Source organism: Melopsittacus undulatus, chromosome Z (genome assembly GCF_012275295.1).
Source record: "Melopsittacus undulatus isolate bMelUnd1 chromosome Z, bMelUnd1.mat.Z, whole genome shotgun sequence".
In the NCBI taxonomy this organism is placed as follows: Eukaryota; Metazoa; Chordata; class Aves; order Psittaciformes; family Psittaculidae; genus Melopsittacus; species Melopsittacus undulatus.
This window is the reverse complement of record NC_047557.1, coordinates 81,583,822-81,602,452: the sequence shown is the minus strand read 5'-3', so window position 1 is coordinate 81,602,452 and position 18,631 is coordinate 81,583,822. Positions and strand designations below refer to the sequence as shown.

The 18,631-nt window shown below is 48.0% G+C and overlaps 2 protein-coding genes across 4 annotated transcripts; one reads left to right on the top strand and one right to left on the bottom strand.

Annotated features, from left to right (window-relative positions):
* Window positions 1-21: 21 nt before the first annotated feature.
* Window positions 22-8,257, bottom strand: COQ9 (coenzyme Q9). The gene is made up of 9 exons (XM_005152300.3): window positions 8,166-8,257; window positions 6,914-7,085; window positions 6,191-6,326; window positions 5,705-5,847; window positions 5,354-5,438; window positions 4,075-4,179; window positions 2,120-2,275; window positions 1,643-1,696; window positions 22-126 (listed from the first exon to the last, which is right to left on the bottom strand). The coding sequence occupies exons 1-9, from the start codon at window positions 8,227-8,229 to the stop codon at window positions 91-93; spliced, it is 951 nt and encodes a 316-aa protein (XP_005152357.1). The 5' UTR covers window positions 8,230-8,257; the 3' UTR covers window positions 22-90.
* Window positions 8,183-18,356, top strand: CIAPIN1 (cytokine induced apoptosis inhibitor 1). Of its 3 annotated transcripts, none has more exons than XM_031052032.1 (9): window positions 8,183-8,317; window positions 12,331-12,506; window positions 13,312-13,461; window positions 14,923-14,999; window positions 15,249-15,417; window positions 15,609-15,682; window positions 16,011-16,126; window positions 16,652-16,721; window positions 17,186-18,356. In XM_031052032.1, exons 1-9 carry the CDS (start codon window positions 8,298-8,300, stop codon window positions 17,294-17,296), a joined length of 963 nt encoding a protein of 320 aa, XP_030907892.1. In that variant the 5' UTR covers window positions 8,183-8,297; the 3' UTR covers window positions 17,297-18,356. The 3 variants fall into 3 exon arrangements, with proteins under 3 accessions (XP_030907892.1, XP_030907891.1, XP_005152358.1); XM_031052031.1 differs by having other exon boundaries at window positions 13,309-13,461; XM_005152301.4 differs by having other exon boundaries at window positions 8,221-8,322; window positions 13,309-13,461.
* The last annotated feature ends 275 nt before the right edge of the window (window positions 18,357-18,631 follow it).

Sequence of the window (18,631 nt, the reverse complement as noted above, 5' to 3'; positions counted from 1 at the left end):
GCCCCCAAAAAGAGTCCGTGCTACGCTGCAGAGTGACTTTATTGGTGCCGGGGAAGGGCCGGACCTGCTCCCGCGCCGCCGGGCCTCTCCTCAGCGGCGCTGGTTCAGCCCCGCCAGGTTCTTGATCTGCGGGGCAGAGGGAGAAGCGGGTTCAGTGCTGCTACCCCTGGGTGACTCCGCTCTCCCCAAGGCACGAAAGGTCCTGCCCGGCCCCGGAGGTTTCAGCGCTGCTGGGCAGCAACTCTGGCTCCAGAAGAGCCGCCTGAACTGAGTAAGGAGGGGAAGACAGCTGCGTGGCTGGGGCGAAAGGCACCTTCTGTGAACAGGGGTGAACGCAAAACTGCGGGGGAGAAAGATCACGGGCATCCTCTGACCTGAACTCGCTCCCCAGGCCAGGATGCTTCAGCTTGGCTGTATTTCACTGTGAGGGTGCTGAGGTCCTGGGACAGTTTGGATGGGTGACAGTCTGGATGAGTTTTAAGGTCTCTCCCAACACAAACCACTCTGCCGACTCTTGATTCTATTCTTTTGGCCACACAGCCTCTAACAATGAATTTAAGCTTTTGAGGGACTCAGCTTGCTTGTCCATTTTGCAGAGACCTGAAGAGCTCAGTGTACCTGTCCAGCTGTGCACTCACTCCTCCTGTGCAGCACTCTTGGACATGGAATGTTGTGTTAAGGACTTGTGGTCTGTAACAGTTAATGTACTGGGATGATTTTGCCCTAAAACAAACTGCCTGTAACCCCTCATCAGAAGCAGCCCAGTTCCTCCTGTTCATCTGCACAGTGGATCTGCTGATGTACAAGAGCACACATAGAGCTTGGGAATGTCTCTAGTGGAGGGTCCTTTTAGCACATGCATTTGTGAAAGCAGAGAGAGACTGAGAAACACTGAAGATGTGAAATAATTCCACCATAACTGCAGGGGAAGGAGGTGGGAGAATTTCTTGAGCACTGTTTCATATAGGAAAAATCATTTCTAGTTTATGTTCCAGCCTATTTGTCCTGCAGTGGTAAATTAGATTGGATTTCTGATAACAAGGAAATAACTTTGCTGGTAAATGCAATGCAAGTTGTCTAAAAATAGAACAACAGAGAGGCCCTGAAGCACTTCAAAACCATTTCTGGGTACAAGGATAGTTTTGTATCCCAGAGCATCTTCCTCTACATGGACACAAAGCAGTCCAGAATGCTACCAAAAATTCAAAGGATTCTTGGAAGCACACTGCAGTCAACTGGAATAGCTTGGGGAAGTCACCCTATTGTGGCCTGCGGACAGGCGCCATCTCCGAAGTGTCCATGGCGGCATGGGCCTTCCGTCAAGATCTCCAGGGCAGGCACTGGCAGAGGAAGAGATCTCTCGAGAAGTGATGTAGAACAGTTGCATTTATTCTGTTCACTTGTCTCTCATTGCTAAAGCTCATCCTGTAGCTTCAGACTTAATTTTTTATGCTCTATTACAAGTTATTTCAACCCAAAACAGTGAACTAACACCAAACTACCCAGAAAATCATCCTTACAAGTAGTTATGAAGGATTATTCATTTTCATGCTGTGCTCTAGATTTGGGAGGAAAAACATGCTGAAATTTAGCATGGAAAGGTAGAGAAATAATGCTGCCCTTACAGCCCTGCATTACTTACAGTAACAGCAGCTCCCATCAAGCCCTGGACAACTGCTTCTCCTGTTGAGCGTACCTAGAAGACACAAGGATAACGCCAACCACCTTTTGCTTCCTTTTGCGGTTACTCTTGTAGACACCAAAGTACAGAGGTGTAGTGCACAATAAACACTTATTTACTGTGGAAAGGTTTTGACAGAAGCCAAGCACTGCAGACAAGCGATAGCCAGAGGAAACGTGGAAGACATTTCCTGGGAATATGTTTCCAAACCATAACGCCAGTCTGACAAAGGAGGCATGTAATTTTACTTGAAAATACATGTCATTTTACTAGAAAATACCTTTTTACTAGAGGATTTATTAAATTTATGCAACCATCCCTCAGTGCAGAGTGGTCTCTCTGCAGCTGCATGGTCTGTGTAATTGGGAAGACAGGTATGTCTGCAGACGTATTTGGGGAGAAGGGGGAAGTGCATGTGTACCCTGCCCATAACGTTACCTGATCAGCTGCATTGCCCATGCTCATGGCATCAGCTACTCTGTTTTCCAGGAAGCGCCAAGTTTCCTCAAAGTCAGGGGATGAATCCTGCAGCATCACCAGTTCAGTGGTGTTGTAGATGCCAGTGAGCACAGCTCGACGGGTGTACCAGTTAAACTACAACAGCAGGGAATGAGAGAGAGGGGAAGTTGTGACCTGAATGCAGATCAAGGATACAGCCCACAAAAGCAGACTGGAGAATGGCAAAGGAAAACAGCATTTCAACTGCACATTCCCTTCCCCACTTAAGGTGTGTCTCTATGATGCAGTAGGCCACCAGCCAACACAAACATCTGATAGCACAGCTGTTCCTATAGCAACAGACAGGGGTCAAGTACGACATCTAAAACTGCTGAACAAGGTCTCCAGCATCTGCTGCTGGCTGCAAGGAATCCTCTCTTCCCTATGTGTGAGCCTGTGTGCACCATGCTCATCTTTGCTTTACAGATACCTAGTAGGCAGTGCAAAGATCTGAGGTGAGAAACAGCTATACTGAGCACTGAGGTACAGTTTGTACCAGATACAAGCATGAAGAAAGGGAACAAACAGAACTGAGCAAGACATCACAGAGATACACCCTTCCCAAATCCTATCATTGAAATGCCAGTACTGTCTGCTGACTCACTAAATGCATCAGCACATTGTTAGCAGCAGTGCTGTTGGATGTGTTACAACAACAGGTTACACAATGCAAAGAGGCACAAATAACTCCAACTCTTCAGTCTTTCCAGTTGCACTTGAACCTCTGGCAGACAATGTATATAAACACATTTTGAAATGACACTTCATTTGCTGCTATTGCCTAGAAAAAAATACTGGCTCTTCCATTCATGACTACAAAGGCCTTGTTTTTGAAAACAAGCTGGATGGAAAGCTCTGCACTACCTGCACCACGATGAGGGGAAAAACTTGAAGAACACTGCCACTTGCAGCTGCATCTCTAAGGTGCCCAAGACCAAATGCTTTCTGTTGATTTCTCCTTCTGCTCTGAAAAACCCACCCGAAGAGGTCTCTGAGGCATTGGCATACTCTACTGAGCTCCTGGTGTGACCCCCTTAAAAGAGGGGTCCACCACAATTGACACTAAACCCTGTTACTGGGAAAGGAGGAAGCAGCTGAGCACCACAGCTTTCCCAAAGGAAACTCATGTAACTGGCACAAAGGTGCCAACAAAAAGACAAACTTGAGAACCTCTCCTAATCCCTGTGCCTGTGAGGAGAATTTAGAACAGCTCAGTGCAGACACCAACTGGCACATCAATTGCACTTTCATAACCCAAAAGGGACTTGCAGTTCTTGATGCAACCAGTCTTTCACATCTCTTCTGGTTTATTCCTTTTTCTATCATCTTATTTATTTTGCACTGCAGCAGCTTCTCTTTTATACACAGATAAAAGCAGCTTATTAAAGTACTTTATTAACATGGTTCATTCAGCTTTTCCCATTTCTCCCTACATCTTTATGAATTAAATTTATTAATTGCTTTAATTCAGGTTATAATTTTCTTTCATTTCCTGCCAGAAATATTAAAGTTTTAATAAGCTGATGGTATTTTTGGGTAGGTTCTTTAAAAGTTTTCAAGTCAAATCTGCTAATGCTACTGCTGGTGAAGAGATGTGACAGACACACTGCTCATGCACTGAATACACATCAAGGTTTAGGCTCAAAATCACAAGAATTTTGTCTAGGAAGGTAAAACCTTTAATTTGCACTAATCTCATGGGTACTAATTTGCATTTAGTCCTATTGGCTCTTAAAACTTGTTGGAAATGACCCTTGGGTGCTTCTGAAAATGTCTTTCTCATTCAACAATGGGATTGTTTCAAGAGAGACATGGCCCAGCGCCTGCTTCAACCCATCAATTTGCTCAGGTGCTGAGGGGTAGCCCCAGCCAGTCTGCAAAACACCAGGACTTACGTCTGTGGACTGGTCTCCAGCATACTGCCAGATATCATCAATCATGCTGGTGAGGAGGTTAAGGCTGGAAGGGATGTTACGTGGCAGCAACAGGATGCTCAGAGCCTGCAAAGGAAACACAGATAAATGGGAGAGATGAAGAAAGAAGGATAGAACATTAAGGCAGACCAACAATGCTCTGTTATCTTTGCCCTGCTGCTGTTGACTTGCCTCCAGCTCCCAGTGACAAGTCTGCCCTGCTCTTTTCAGCTTTCCACATGGCAGGATTTGTGGGGAACATGTTTTGGAACACTGTGGCAGCTGAGCTCAAGCCTTAGCCTGTGTTGGAGCTCCATGCCCCCTGCTCATCAAGAACCCCACTATGTTGTCTCTCCCAGGCTGCCTCTCCAAGCATGGAAACAGCACAGCCTGAACTGACTCACACTTGCAGTGTACCCCTATGGGCAGGGAGTCAAATTTCTCATCTCTCTGAATTTGACTTTGAACTCAGAGCAGCCACCAAAAGCATAACAGCCACTCATAATGGCCCTGCTGGGATCCTGAAGCCTTTGAACATAGTAACACAAGACCAGGAGAGTCATAAACCACCCACATCCCTCACAAGGTAAATTATGCTACTCTGGAACAAACCCATGAATTCTGTCTTCTCTCTCTGTAACAAACAGTAGATGTAGCTGCCCAGAAGCCAGCAGTGATTCTGGACAAGAGGCTGACTTTGCAGCAGTCTCTGCAGCCCACGGTCGGGAACTCCTTGCTTGTTACTGTGGTCACAATTCAATTCCCTTCCCACCCTAGAAAGAAGGGCTTGAGACTCAAATCTGAAGTTTGAAGCATGGAGACCTCTCAGTTCACAGATCTGCCCTCAGGTTATCAAACTTTTCTCACTTGCACACTGGGCAGGCAGTTTCCTGCAGCAAAGCAGGAGTTCCATGTTCCCAGGTGTCAGGTGATATGGGTGCAGCCAGAATAATGCTGCAAGGAACCTTACTTGCAGTGACACTGCAACAGAACTGAGCAGACATGGCTCATACTCTGGGATCCCAGATGGTGAATAATGGAGCAGTTTGCTTTTCCAGAACTGCAAGAAATTGTTGTTCTAAGGACACCTCTAACTGCTTCCTGCCAAGGCTGCTCTCCTCTTGAAGACTACAAATCATGTGAAGCCAGTGAGGGTTTAATTTACAACCTTGAACTACTCTGGTGGAGAGACTATGCTGAAGGTCACAGAGTGTTTATAATACAAATGAAAAAGGAGACAATCTTGATATTCATTTTATACCTGGGGCCATTTCTCAATATATGGAATCAGCATCCTCAGTCTGGCTTCCACAGCATCCTTCAGGAACTGATCTGTGGGCTTCTTCCTGGGTAAGGAAAAACCCCAAATGTGAAGAACATCCAAATTAAGCTCAGTTCTGAACTTGAAAGATCAATTGCTTGCCTGCCTCAGCAGTAGATATGTGAAGTATTATGTATTCTTCATACCTTTGGTACAACTCTGTGAGGATGGTTTTATTTGGCTAAATTAATTTTTAACTTAAAGTATCTGTGTCCCAGGAGGCCTCTCTGTCTATCCAGTCCCTTTGGCAGAGTTTGCCAAGGAAGATGTCTTTTCATAGCCGATACTCACTCTGCTTCGCCCAACTGCACTAGCTTTAGCTCCTGCTCCAGCAGCTTAGACAGCTTGGTATTGCACTCAGACACAAAGTGTAGGATCAGGTCACTGCCATCATTGTGAAACATCCCTGCGACAGCAGCAGAGAGACCCAGGCTCTGTAGGGAAGAAGGGAGAAGCACAGACGAGGTCATACACTGCTAAGCAGAATCCAGCTGTGAAAAGTGTTGTGTTTCTTTTGTGAACAAAGTTATATGAATTTAAACAAAGCAACGCTGCATTAAAAAGTACTTCCTGTACCTTTTCCTTTCTTTAGGATCACTACTTTACATTGTGCCTTACTGTAATTCTGACTAGGTTATCTTGTAGTAGCTGGGCCACATTCCATTTGCTGACTGTGTTGCATCACCCAAGAGTATGTGGGGGAAGCATGCAGGCCTGGCTGTCTGGACCTAAGCTTCATCCAGTTTTCAACTGGTTTGTTGCTTCTCTCCCACATACCTTGGCTCCCTCTGCAATGGCCTCTGCAGTCCAGCCATGTTCAGGCACAAACTCCAGCGCTGCTGTGAGGATTCGGTGCTGCAGCTGCTCCTCGCTCTCATAGTCCTCAGACTCCTGGCCGCCCTGGCCAGTGTAACTATGAGAAGGTATTGTTACAGTGAGGGAATGTCACCGTCAAACACCAGCAACCTGGACTCTGCCACTCACTCGCTGCCACTGCTGTGTGCTGGCATGCTTTTGAGGTCTGCTTAGTATAATTCTCACCGCCTCTTGTAAAACCCTTCCCTTTCCAGGAAAAGGATTCTTAATGAACCTTTGCCATAAGAGAAAAAGGAGAGCTCAGTCTAGGTGCCTACATGGAGATCAATCAGCCTCAGGTTACCCCTCCTTTAAAAAAAACAAGCTAAACTATAAGCTTTTCCAACAGGGACCCTACAGTTACAGGAATATGGACAATATTGTCCATATTTTGTATGTATTTACACAAAAATACAGGAGTCAAGGCTTGTGTTTTGCAAAACAGAGAGGTTCCCTCTTAAAAGCAAGTTCCATCCTGTCTCCACGCTGGACAGTGGATTTGCACTGTCTCAGCAAATAAGCTCTCCAGTTGCTGCAGTCTGAGACTTCATTAACTCTGGATCTTGTTGTCTCCAAGCTTCAATGCACGTTTCAGGAAATCAAAGTCTATTGGCAGGACAGCACTAGAAATAGCTAGTGAGTTACCTGGGACAATGGCCTTGACGTTCCTGCTCAGGCTGGTGATTAGTTGGATGTGAATTGAACTGATGCTGAGAAGAAGATACCAATGGCTCCTTCTTCTCCTCATCAAAGACTCCCCTCAGCATAGCTGAAGCCTGGAGAGCACGCTGTGGTGGGCAGAGCTGGCACTGGAGCACTGAAAGGGAAGCCAAGATTCAAATGTCTCTTTCGAGAGGAAGCACAGAAAATTAAGATGAAGCACAGAGCTGGGGTAAAACCAGCTGAAAAGAACAGAAATGTGTAGAAAGTGTCTTTTTACACTTCTGAGAAGCATCCCTCTCAGCTGAGCTCACGTTTACTTGGTGAAGATAAAGTGAAAATGTTTTGTGAGGAAAAGAACTGTGCAGATGCCACATATAGCAAACAGAAAGGAGTTTCCCAGTCTTGGACTGGAAACCAGGCACACAAACATGTCCTGCCTGCCCTGCAGCATGCCTGCTCTCTTTTTTGGTCTCTGACAAAGTGGAGGAATGAGAGGAGTTAAGAGAAAGGCACTGACTCCTGAGCCTGGGACAAGAGGCAGGTAATGTCCTGGAGAATGAGCAATGTTAACAGGCACAACTGAGATCACAACGCATGTTTCTCAGATGACTCAAAGATCAGGCAGCTCTTGATTATGGCTGCTTTGTGAGAATTTATAATTGAACTGCAATAAGCTTGAGTTACACAGCCCACACTTAACCATCACCAAACTTCTCCTCAACTCCATCCCCAGTACCCTCGAACACATTGTGCAGTTTCAGGGCCTGGAAGGTACAAGAAGCTTTGCTCCCCAAACATACACCTGCAGCAAGCCTGCCTGACCAGGGTCCACAGACACCAGCCTCAGGTGGGACCACACCTAAGCCTGAGACTGGAGCTGCGGCTGAGCCTGGCGGGAGGTTGAGGCTGGCAGGGAGCTGAGGCTGGGCCTGATAGCTGAGGCTCAGGCTGGGCCTGGAGCTGGGCCTGGAGCTGGGCCTGGAGCTGGGCCTGGAGCTGGGCCTGGGCCCGAGTCTGGGCCTGAGTCTGAGCTTGGCGCGACTACACAACCCGCTACCGCCCCCTAGCGGCGCAGTTTCTCTGCCCTTCACATCACCTTCCCGCCCCGCCCCGCCCCGCCCGGCAGCCTGGCCCAGGCCTCGGCCCCTGCCCCGGCCCCGTCCCGGTCACAGCGGCACGAGGCCGAGCACGTCGCTTCCCCACCCACCCAGCCGCGCTCCCCCCCGCCCCTCACCGGCGCAGCCCCGCCAAAGCTGCCAGCCCGCCAGCCGTAGGCCTCTCGCCGCCGCTGCCGCCATCTTGGAAGCGGGCAGCAGCGCGATTACGTCACGGCGCCGGGACGCGGCTGTGGCGGCGTCAGACCGGGATGACGCGAGGCGAGCTGAGGTGAGGTGGGTCGTGCGCGGCTCGGGGGACCGGGAAGGGGGAGGCCTGCTTGGAGGCCAAAATTACCGTTTTCCCTCATAAAAAGGGTTCCCGAAGGCCACGCCCGGGGCAGCCGCTGCTGGCGGGACGGAGGGTGTGCGTGTGTGTGTGTGTCTGTCTGTCTGTCTCTCTCTCTGTGTGTCTGTGTCTGTGAATTCCCGTGTGACATTCCTTCGCGACATTCTCTCCCGTATCTTGTTTTTTAATCTGTTGAAGCTCGGAACCTCCAATATTATTTGCAGCCCTCTCCTTGCCCTGTTTTGGACAGTGGTGTTCCTCGACGGCTGCTAAATATGTGTGGAATTCAGATAAGGTCCTCTTTATGCTGGGCCCAGCCCTTGGGCCTCCTCCCTGCGTGGCTCATTGTGGTGTAAAACGGGAGGCCTCCTCGGTGTGGTAGGTAGGCTGGTGTTGCCCTTGATGCAGTTTGGGCTATGGACTGGTATTGAAAGGTCACAACCTGTTGTTGCGAGAGGAAGGTGTGTCTTTGGATTCAGCTTTGCCGTGTTACCTTAACAGTTTTTGTATCTTTTGAGGTTTTTGGCCATCTTCCTAGGAAAGATGACATTTTAGTGGGATTAATATGTGTGGTTACTAAAGTTACTGGCTGTTGTAGTTGCTTAGCTTGTGTTGCATATGTGTGCAAGGCCAACTGGGAGGTGCTATAACCAGCAGCTCATATCCAAGATCTTCCATTCCTTAATTGGCTGGTGTTGTGGGCTGCATTAGCACAAATTCCTACTAGAGCGGGTCAGACAAGGTGCAGAGTTGTCCTGTTCTGAACATGTTTGCAGTTTCCAGGAGAGACGTGTCCACTGCACATAGAGCCAGAGGAACTGTGGGTCAAAATCCACTCCACACCTGACTGCAGGCAGCTGTGTTGAATCTGTCACAGGGTACCCATAAGCTATGCTTTCATGACAACATGGTGGCAGTAAGACACTATGCAGAGTGTGTAATGTAATGATTTTTGGTGAGGACTTTATTTACAACAGGTTGTTCCAAAGCAAGCATGTGGCTTGTAGCTGATTGAAAGTACATTGGGATAGTTGGTGTGTTCACTTGTGCTCCCTATTCTCTGTGCATGTGCTAAATGGGAAGGAAGACAGGTTTGTATTGGAGGAGCAGAGTTAAAGAGGGTCTGTGACCGTTCCTGTAGCTGGTGCTACCCTGAATACAGGTGCTTATGACACTGCTAGAGTGTGGATTTTCTGCAGGCTCTGTCAGGAATGCTGAAATACTGGTGCATATAAAATACTGGTGCACACAGGTTTCGCAATGTGTGCACTTTCTGTTCCCCTCACCTTCTGTTCACCCCTGTGCAGCTGCTCACACAGTGTCACCCATGAGTCAAGAGTCTCAGTCTGGAATGCTGGGAAGGCTGAAAATTGCTTTTCTTTTTTTCTTTTCCCCTCATGTATGGCAGAGGCAGATTCTGCTACGTCCGTCAGTTCTCTCCTGAGTGGGCAAGTCAAGGTGTGTCAAATGGAAACCATGCTGAGGCACATAGACACCAAGGGGCAATTGGTGATAGCCAGTGTGGCTTCATTAAGGACAAATTGTGCCTGGGCAATTTGGTGGCCATCTGTGATGGACCACAGCACTTGTGGATAAGGGAAGAGTGACAGACATCATCTATGTGGACTTGTACAGTTCGACACTTTCCCATGCAACATCCTTGTCTCTAAACTGAAGAGACATGGTATTGATGGATAGGCCACCTGGTGAATTGGCTGGGTGGTCGCACTCAGAGAATTGTGGTCAATGGCTCAATGTCCAACTGGAGACCCGTGACAAGTGGTGTCCGTTGGGGGTCATAGTTCAACAGCTTTGTCAGTGACATGGACAGTGGGATCGAGCACCCTCAGCAGGTTTGTGGTGACACTGAACTGTGTGGCGTGGCTGACACGCTAGAGGAAAGGGGTGAAATCCAGAAGGACCTGGATAGGTTGGAGAGGTGGGACCATGAGAACCTCATAGAATTCAGCAAAGCCAAGTGCAAGGTCTCCCCTGGGTCAGGGCAATCCCAAGCATGGCTACAGGCTGTTAGAGACTGGATAGAGCAGCCCTGAGGAGAAGGACTTAGGGGTGTTGGGTGATGAGAAGCTCATGACTACCCAGCTCCCCATGACCGAGCTTCAGTGTGTGCTTGAACCCAGATCCCCCAGTTTGCTGGGCTGCATCCCCAGAGCATGAACAGCAGGTTAGGGAGGGAATTCTCCTCCTTTGCTGTATTCTGGGGAAACACCCCTGCAGCCCTGTGTCCAGCTGACATTTCTGGGATCCCAAAGCAAAAGGGACATGGAGCTGTTGGAGTGAGTCCAGAGGAGGCCATGGAGATGCTGCAAGGGCTGGAGCAGCTCTGCTCTGGAGCCAGACTGAGAGAGCTGGGCTTGTTCAGCCTGGGGAACAGAAGGCTCCTTAATGAGAGACCTTAGAGCAGCTCCAGTGCCTAAGTGTGCTGCAAGAAACCTGGAGAGGGGATTTGGACAAGGGCCTGTAGGGACAGGACAGGGGGGAATGGCTTTACCCTGACAGAGGGGAGATTGAGATAAGCTCTTAGGCAGAAGTTCTTCCCTGTGAGGGTGCTGAGGCCCTGGCACAGGTTGCCCAGAGAAGCTGTGGCTGCCCCATCCCTGGCAGTGTTCAAGGCCAGCTTGGATGGAGCTCAGAGCAACCTGCTCTAGTGGAAGGTGTCCCTGCCCATGGCAAGGGATTGGACTGGATGTGCTTTGAGGTCCATTCCAACCCAAGCCAGTCTGGGATTCTGTGATGAAAAAGTTGTCACTAGTCTGGAAATCCAGAAATACCATCTAGAGGGCCCTTGACATGAGCTTAACCATCCCAAGTGCAAGATCCTACACCTGAGTAAGGCCAATCCCAGGCACAGCTACAGCTTGGGCAGAGAAGATTCAGAGCAGCCCTGCAGAGAAGGACTTGGGGGTGTTGGTCAATGAGAAAATGAACATGAGCCAGCTTCAGTGTGCGCTCACAGCCCAGAAAGCCAACCGTATCCTGGGCTGCATCAAGAGGAGCGTGACCAGCAGGTCAAAGGAGGTGATCCTGCCCCTCTACTCTGCTCTTGTGAGACCTCACTTGGAATATTGTGCACATTTCTGGTGTCCTCAACATAAAAAGGACATGGAACTGTTGGAACAAGTCCAGAGGAGGGCCACAAGGATGATCAGGGGCTGGAGCACCTCCTGTATGAAGACAGGCTGAGAAAGTTGGGGCTGTTCAGCCTGGAGAAGAGAAGGCTGCGTGGAGACCTCATAGAAGCCTTCCAGTATCTGAAGGAGGGCTATAAGGATGCTGGGGCGGGAATCTTCATTATGGAATGTAGCGGTAGCACAGGGGTTAACAGGTTAAAACTTAAACAGGGGAAGTTTAGATTGGAGTTAAGGAAGAAATTCTTTACTGTAAGGGTGGTGAGGCACAGGAATGGGTTGCCCAAGGAAGTTGTGAATGCTCCATCCCTGGCAGTGTTCAAGGCCAGGTTGGACAGAGGCTTGGGTGACATGGTTTAGTGGAGGTGTCCCTGCCCATGGCAGGAGGGTTGTAACTAGATGATGTTAAGGTCCTTTCCTACCCTAACTATTCTATGATTCTAAATCCTGTGTATGTCTATTAAAATCTTTAAGGAAAGCAAGTAAGTGTTGTTATTTAGTTTGGTTTGGAGGCATTTTTGGGTTTTGGTCTGGATGTTTTTTAGGTATGGCCTGCAGTTGCCCTGCAAACTAGCCCCTTAACTGGGGAGAAACTGAATTATGCCTTTAAGTGTACCTGTTTCTGAATGTCTTGTTAATGCTCAGCTTGGGGGAACTTTACTGCCTGTCTCCAGAAAATAATCTCCATTTACTAAAAGAAGTCAATGTTCTGTGATTAAGTTAGTCCACAGATACTCATGCTGAGCTTGACAATAAGCCTTCCTTTGTGTCCCTCCCCTGACCCGTTCCTCTCTCTACTGCTGTCAGGTTTGCTTCTGCTCTGGACATGGGGGAATACGGAGTCACACCAGGCCAGCGCGTGGCCATCATCTGGGATAGCTCCTCGCCAGTTGAAGCCCTGAAGGATTTGGTGGATAAAATTCAGGCACTGCTGGGAGCTGATAATCCCGTGTCTGTGGAAAATGTCAACCAGCTGTCTCAGTGTAAGAAATAGCTTCATTTTTCACCCTTTCATTAAAGGGAGAGGTTGCTTCTGTTGTGTGAGCTGACATTTCTGGGATCCCAAAGCAAAAGGGACATGAAGCTGTTGGAGTGAGTCCAGAGGAGGCCATGGAGATGCTGCAAGGGCTGGAGCAGCTCTGCTCTGGAGCCAGGCTGAGAGAGCTGGGCTGGTTCAGCCTGGAGAACAGAAGGCTCCTTAATGAGAGACCTTAGAGCAGCTCCAGTGCCTAAGTGTGCTGCAAGGAACCTGGAGAGGGGATTTGGACGAGGGCCTGTAGGGACAGGACAGGGGGGAATGGCTTTACCCTGACAGAGGGGAGATTGAGATAAGCTCTTAGGCAGAAGTTCTTCCCTATGAGGGTGCTGAGGCCCTGGCACAGGTTGCCCAGAGAAGCTGTGGCTGCCCCATCCCTGGCAGTGTTCAAGGCCAGCTTGGATGGAGCTCAGAGCAACCTGCTCTAGTGGAAGGTGTCCCTGTCCATGGCAGGGACATTGGAACTGGATGTGCGGTAAGCTCCATTCCAACCCAAACTTGTCAGGGATTCTATGTTCTTCTGTGGTTTGTAGGTCACTACTCAGAACAACAATTCTGCTAACTCTTACCACTAGCATCACAGCAAAGGAAGTGATATACCCTAGTCTTGTTTCCTACGGTGTCTTTAATCAGTTGTTGCTGTTGTACACAAGCATGAGGGATGAGGAGGGAGGTGGAAGTGATGTGGTAAGCAAAGCTGTGTGTGTAAATATATAAAATTGTGCCATCTTTCTCTTTCTTCTTTTCAGCAGCTCACGAGGAGTCTGTTTTTGACGTGATTCTCTCTGGCATGGTACCAGGCAGTACAGCACAGCACAGTGCTGAGGTGCTGGCAGAAATAGCCCGGATACTGAAGCCAGGGGGTTGTGTCCTCCTGAAAGAACTGGTGGTTACAGAATCAGGTGAGAGAATCCACATCAGCCTTGTTTTCATGGCAACATAGCAATTCTCATGAGGATTAGGCTGAAATGGAAGGATGGGAACCCTAACTGACCGTCAGCAATGTTCACTCTCTTGACACACTAACTTAAATAGTAAGGCATTTATCCTGTGTTTAAGCTGGTAGACATTGAAGATATTTGCAGTCACTCTTCCCTATGAAAATTCTAAAATGGTTTGGAAAGGACTTTAAAGCTCATCCAGTCCAACCCTCCTGCCATGGGCAGGGGCACCTTCTGCTAGACCAGGTTGCTCCAAGCCGCATCTAACCTGGCCTTGAACACTGCCAGGGGTAGGGTGCTGATAGTAATTGCTGATAGACTTGATCCTAAACTACCTTGAAAAGGCACGTGATGTTAAATAGGTGTAGATGTTGTGTTTCCAAGGAGCTTCTGAAGTTATTTTAAAATCAGGTTACAAATGCCAGAAGAGGCTGCCCCAGAAGCCAGCCGAGAAGTAGGTATCCAGAAAACGTATAAGTGTTTGGGCTTAAGTTTTAAGGGTAAAACCAGAGCATGTGCCAAGGGGCAGCTGGGGGAGCACAAGAGGAGGTGAACATGAGATTATTTCTCTGTCTTGTACTTGACCTGCATTCAACTTTGCTGGCATGGGGAACTAACACACCATGTGGTAAGAAGCATCTGTGCTGATGACATTTGCACTGGCATGATCTGCGGTGCTGTAAAGGGTGGTGTGAGTGGCAGCAGAAACACCTTGTTCAGCTTGAGAAGATTTGCTAATGTTTTGGAGCTAACAGTGGCTCTGTGGTGCAAGTGGTACCTTAGGGGTAAGGTGGAAGACTTCTGGGACACAACTAAGAACGTGCAGATCTGGAGGAGATGAGTTTTCTTTTTTCCAGAGTCAGCCTGGCATTTGGTGGACTAGAAATGGAGAGTAAGTGGGACTACTGAGAGAGGGTGAATGGATTATGTTCAGCACAATCCTGTGCCGCAGCAAATAAACCTGTAATGAGTTTTTGAAACAGTAAATATATAAGAGCTTTTGCCTGCAAGAGCAAGGCACTTGACTGTTGCTTCTGAATGAAATGTTCATTTAGGAGTCCAAGTTTTGAAAACCTCTTGAGCTGTTCCATTTAATATGTAAAAATATTTTGGGGGAATGTTGTTTGGGTTTTGGGGTGGGTTTTTATCCTATTTTTGGTGAGTGTTAGTTGGGTTGAGGAAGGTTCAGACATATATAGAACAGATCTGAAGCTAGAACAGCTTTGTCACACGGGCTGCTACTTTAATGAACAAGCGGCTTACATTCTTCTGGTTTGCTCCTGTTGTCAGCCAGAAAAGCCCAGTTTTAAAGCAGAGGTTTGGCTTAAGCAGTTCCTTCTAAAGCTCTTGCTCTTCCAGGTTTCTCAGTGACCTCTATTCTTTTTCTTCCCTTCTACTACCACTTGCTTTTGTGTCTTCTAGGAAACAACAGCAGAATCAAGACAGCAGCCAAACTCCTCACGGCTCTGACTCTCTCTGGGTTGGTGGAAGTGAAGGAGGTATGTATGTACTGACCACTTCCAGAAAGTTCCTTGTGGTGTAGGTAGTGATTCCTGGGGACTTACTGGGTGACAAGGTGTTTAGCTACCCTGATTTACTGTAAATGTGCTTGGGCACTGTCTGCCACAGATACTAGTTATAGCAAAGGGAGGAATTTTCTGTAGGACTGAAAATAATGATTGTCTGTGTTCACTGGGATGCTGGACTGGGGCTTCTGCAGTGTGATAACCTACAATTTTACATTGCAGCTGCAAAAGGAAGCATTGACCCCAGAGGAGGCTCAGTCAGCCCAAGAACATTTGGGTTACCAAAGCAATGATCTCCTCATTGTTCAGATAGAAGGCAAGAAGCCTGATTTTGAAGTGGGATCCTCAAGTCAGCTCAAACTTTCCTTTGCCAAGAAACCTGCTGCTTCAGGTAAGGAGTGGTGTGTGCTACATTTCTGATTGCCTGCAAGCACCCCTTGGAAGAGGGAGATAGCTCACCCCAGGAGTGCTACAGTAAAAACCTGTGAAGTGGGTCTTTCCAAAGTTGTTTCAGCTATTTTCTGGGTGTAGACAGGGCAAAGGCAGGAGTAACTACTATTTCTTCCTTTGTTTTGGCTCCAGGAAAGCCCTCTGTGGATCCAGCCACTGCCAGGCTGTGGACACTCTCTGCCAATGATATGAACGATGAAGAGATGGTTGGTATATGGTGTAGTCTCTAAGGCTTTGCTGCTGTTCCTTCTCTCTCCTCTTCTTTCCTATTCTAAATAATTTCAGTCATGCCTTTTGAGAAGCTTTACAACTTACGAGGCATAAGAGCATCCCTAGGGCAACATACCTCATATGTGAGGTCTTGAAAGCCCAGAGGTGTGGTGAGGGTGAAGGGGAGACACAGGTAAGGGGGCACGGCTGTAGCACTTTAGTGTTAGTGCTACGGATAGCATCATGTCTTTGGACATAATACAGCAATGGCATTCCCTGCTGACAAATCAGTTTCCTGCATGTTCTCTTTCATTGTGTTTTGAGGATCTTTTGGACCCTGATGAGCTGTTGGATTCAGAGGATTTGAAAAAGCCAGATCCATTGTCCCTCAGAGCTCCATCCTGCAAAGAAATGGGCAAGAAGAAAGCCTGCAAGAACTGGTCAGTGTTGGAATTAGCATATTGGTGAACCTTTCAACTGTAACATTAAACCCTCAGAGCTGGATGGGTTTTAAAAAGGTTGCTGTTCTTCAGAGCATAATTCTCTTGATTAATAATTTTTCTTAATTATTTTAATGTAAATCCAAATGCAGTGAGAATTGACTAGCTGCCCCAAAGCTGCTACAAATTACCACACTGATATGATCAACAGCCTTCCTGAGGGTGGCTACACAGTTTGTGCAGCCTTGACTAAAACCCTTGTTTCTCAGATCTGAAGAAGAAAGAGCACACATAGCAAATGCCATACAGCAATTTCCTACTTGGTTTAAAGGTGAGGAGCGTGCTTCAGCACTTGTTACACAAACTGTGGTGTTGAGGAACAAAGTGAAGGGCAAGGAGAGTTCCAGTGTCAGCTGTGTTGTGTGACAGACTGACAGCTGTTGCATGTGAGTAGGGATGGAAGAGTGTTGGTGACTCACAACCTTTAAACAGAGATGTGCAGGTGACTTCTTTATTTTTCTACAGCACATGTGGCCTGGCTGAAGAACTGGAACAGGAGAAGAAGAATGCACAGCCCAAATCTGCCTGTGGAAATGTAAATAATCATTTTTGTTTCTATGCTTTGCAGAGCATAATCTCTGTCTAAGAACTGTGTTCTCTAGTGAGTGCTCCCTAGGCTAGCGTACCGCTCTCAAACACTGTTTGTGCTGCTTCTGCCATTGCCCAAACACTTTCCATCACTGCACCTGTCCCTGTGGGAGTTAGAATAAACAGTGAACCTTCACCTCCCTGCTCCTGGGCAGGTCACGTTGTGGGAGGGAGCCAGGGGGATTTGGGGGCTGCCCCAGCCCAATACGCAGCTATGCCTGGGCACACTGGCTAGGGGGAAGCTTGCACAATGCCCTGCACAGCTCTGGTAACAAGACATGCCTTGGGAAGAGTGTAGAAGGGAGGTGTTTTCTGTGCTGATGTGCTGAGGAGCTGGAAAAGCCATATTCCAGGGGAAAAGAACTGAAAGTTGCCGCCAGTTACAGAAGGTGCCTTTGTTTCTCTTGCAAGTGCTACTTAGGGGATGCATTCCGCTGTGCCAGCTGCCCTTACCGGGGGATGCCAGCCTTCAAGCCTGGGGAGAAGATCCTCCTGAAAGAGAACCAGCTGCATGATGCCTAACCAAGACATCTTTGGATGTCCCATGAATGACTCCTCTGCTCTTTCATCAGTCTGAAGTTCTTCCTGCAGTTCTCATCTTCTCAAACTCATGCTTTCCAGCCCATACTTGTGGGAAGGGCACTCTGGGCACTGACACTGCTGTGAGCTCATAATTTGTAGTCAGCCTTGGGATACCTTAATAATCTTCGGTGACAAGTGGCCTCATATGTATTAAGACTTCAGCATGTTATGTTTTGTTTTAGCTGGCTCACTTTCATAGTGGGACACTGACCATCACAGCATGTCCACCAGCAGACAGAAGTAGAGTCAAGTGTCAAGTTGTGTGTGTGTGACATGACTGTACTTCCCCATGCCCATGCTGTCCAGCTTTAGTTTGTCCTGATTTTTCCCTGATGAATCAGCAGTTCTGCCTCACTCAGGGTGGCACTGGGCTCCTGCTGTCTTTGAAATGTGAACCTTCAGTTTCTTGCCATGTAAAGGTGGCTGAGCAGCCTGTGTGAAGTGTGGCAGGCACAATGAATTTCCCAAGTGTTTTGGGAGCCTGACCTCATCCATTTCCATGAAAATGACAAAGGCTAAGTCCCACTGGGAAAACTCCTGCCCTTAAAGCAGGGAGCAGATTAAATAAGATCTGCCTGGTCCTCTCACACCTTTCTGTTCAGCTAAACTGATAACACAAGGGCAGTCTGAGCCTGCTGCCTCTCTCTGTGGCTACCAAGTCAGTTACCTTCAGTGTCCAATAGGTAAGAACACAGCAGTAATTCTAGACTATCTGCTCCAACACACTAAGATACTGAGAACTATTTATCTGTGCTATCAGTGAAGCACCCACGAGGTGCAGGGTGAGGGACTGCTCTGTCTGGGCTGCTCACCCAGAGCAGGAGCGGAGGAAAACCCAATGCTGGTGTCTCTGGGGGATTGCTGTGTTGGGAGCTCTTGCTCTACAGGATGTGAGTGCTTCTTGTGCCACCTGAGTTACACACTGATGTCCAGAGGGAGCTGGGATGAAAGGCCATGTTGTCCTTGAAATAAAAGTGATAGTAAAATGTTTGTTTTCAGACTAGTGGTTGTGGCATTCCAAGTGTGTCTCTAGTTTTAGTCAGCCTCTCAGTGAGTTCTGGAACTGTTTAAATGTTGGGTTGACTCTTGGAGTTCTCCATAAACTGTTTGTCGTGGTTTAAGCCCAGGCCCTAAATCTGAACCACGCAGTCTACCCCCTGCCCTGCCCTTTCTTCCCCCCTCCCCCCTGCTCCCAAAGCAATGGGAAGGAGAATTGAAAGAAACTTCCAGGGATTGAGATAAGAACAGTCCAATAACTAAGGCATAACACAAATC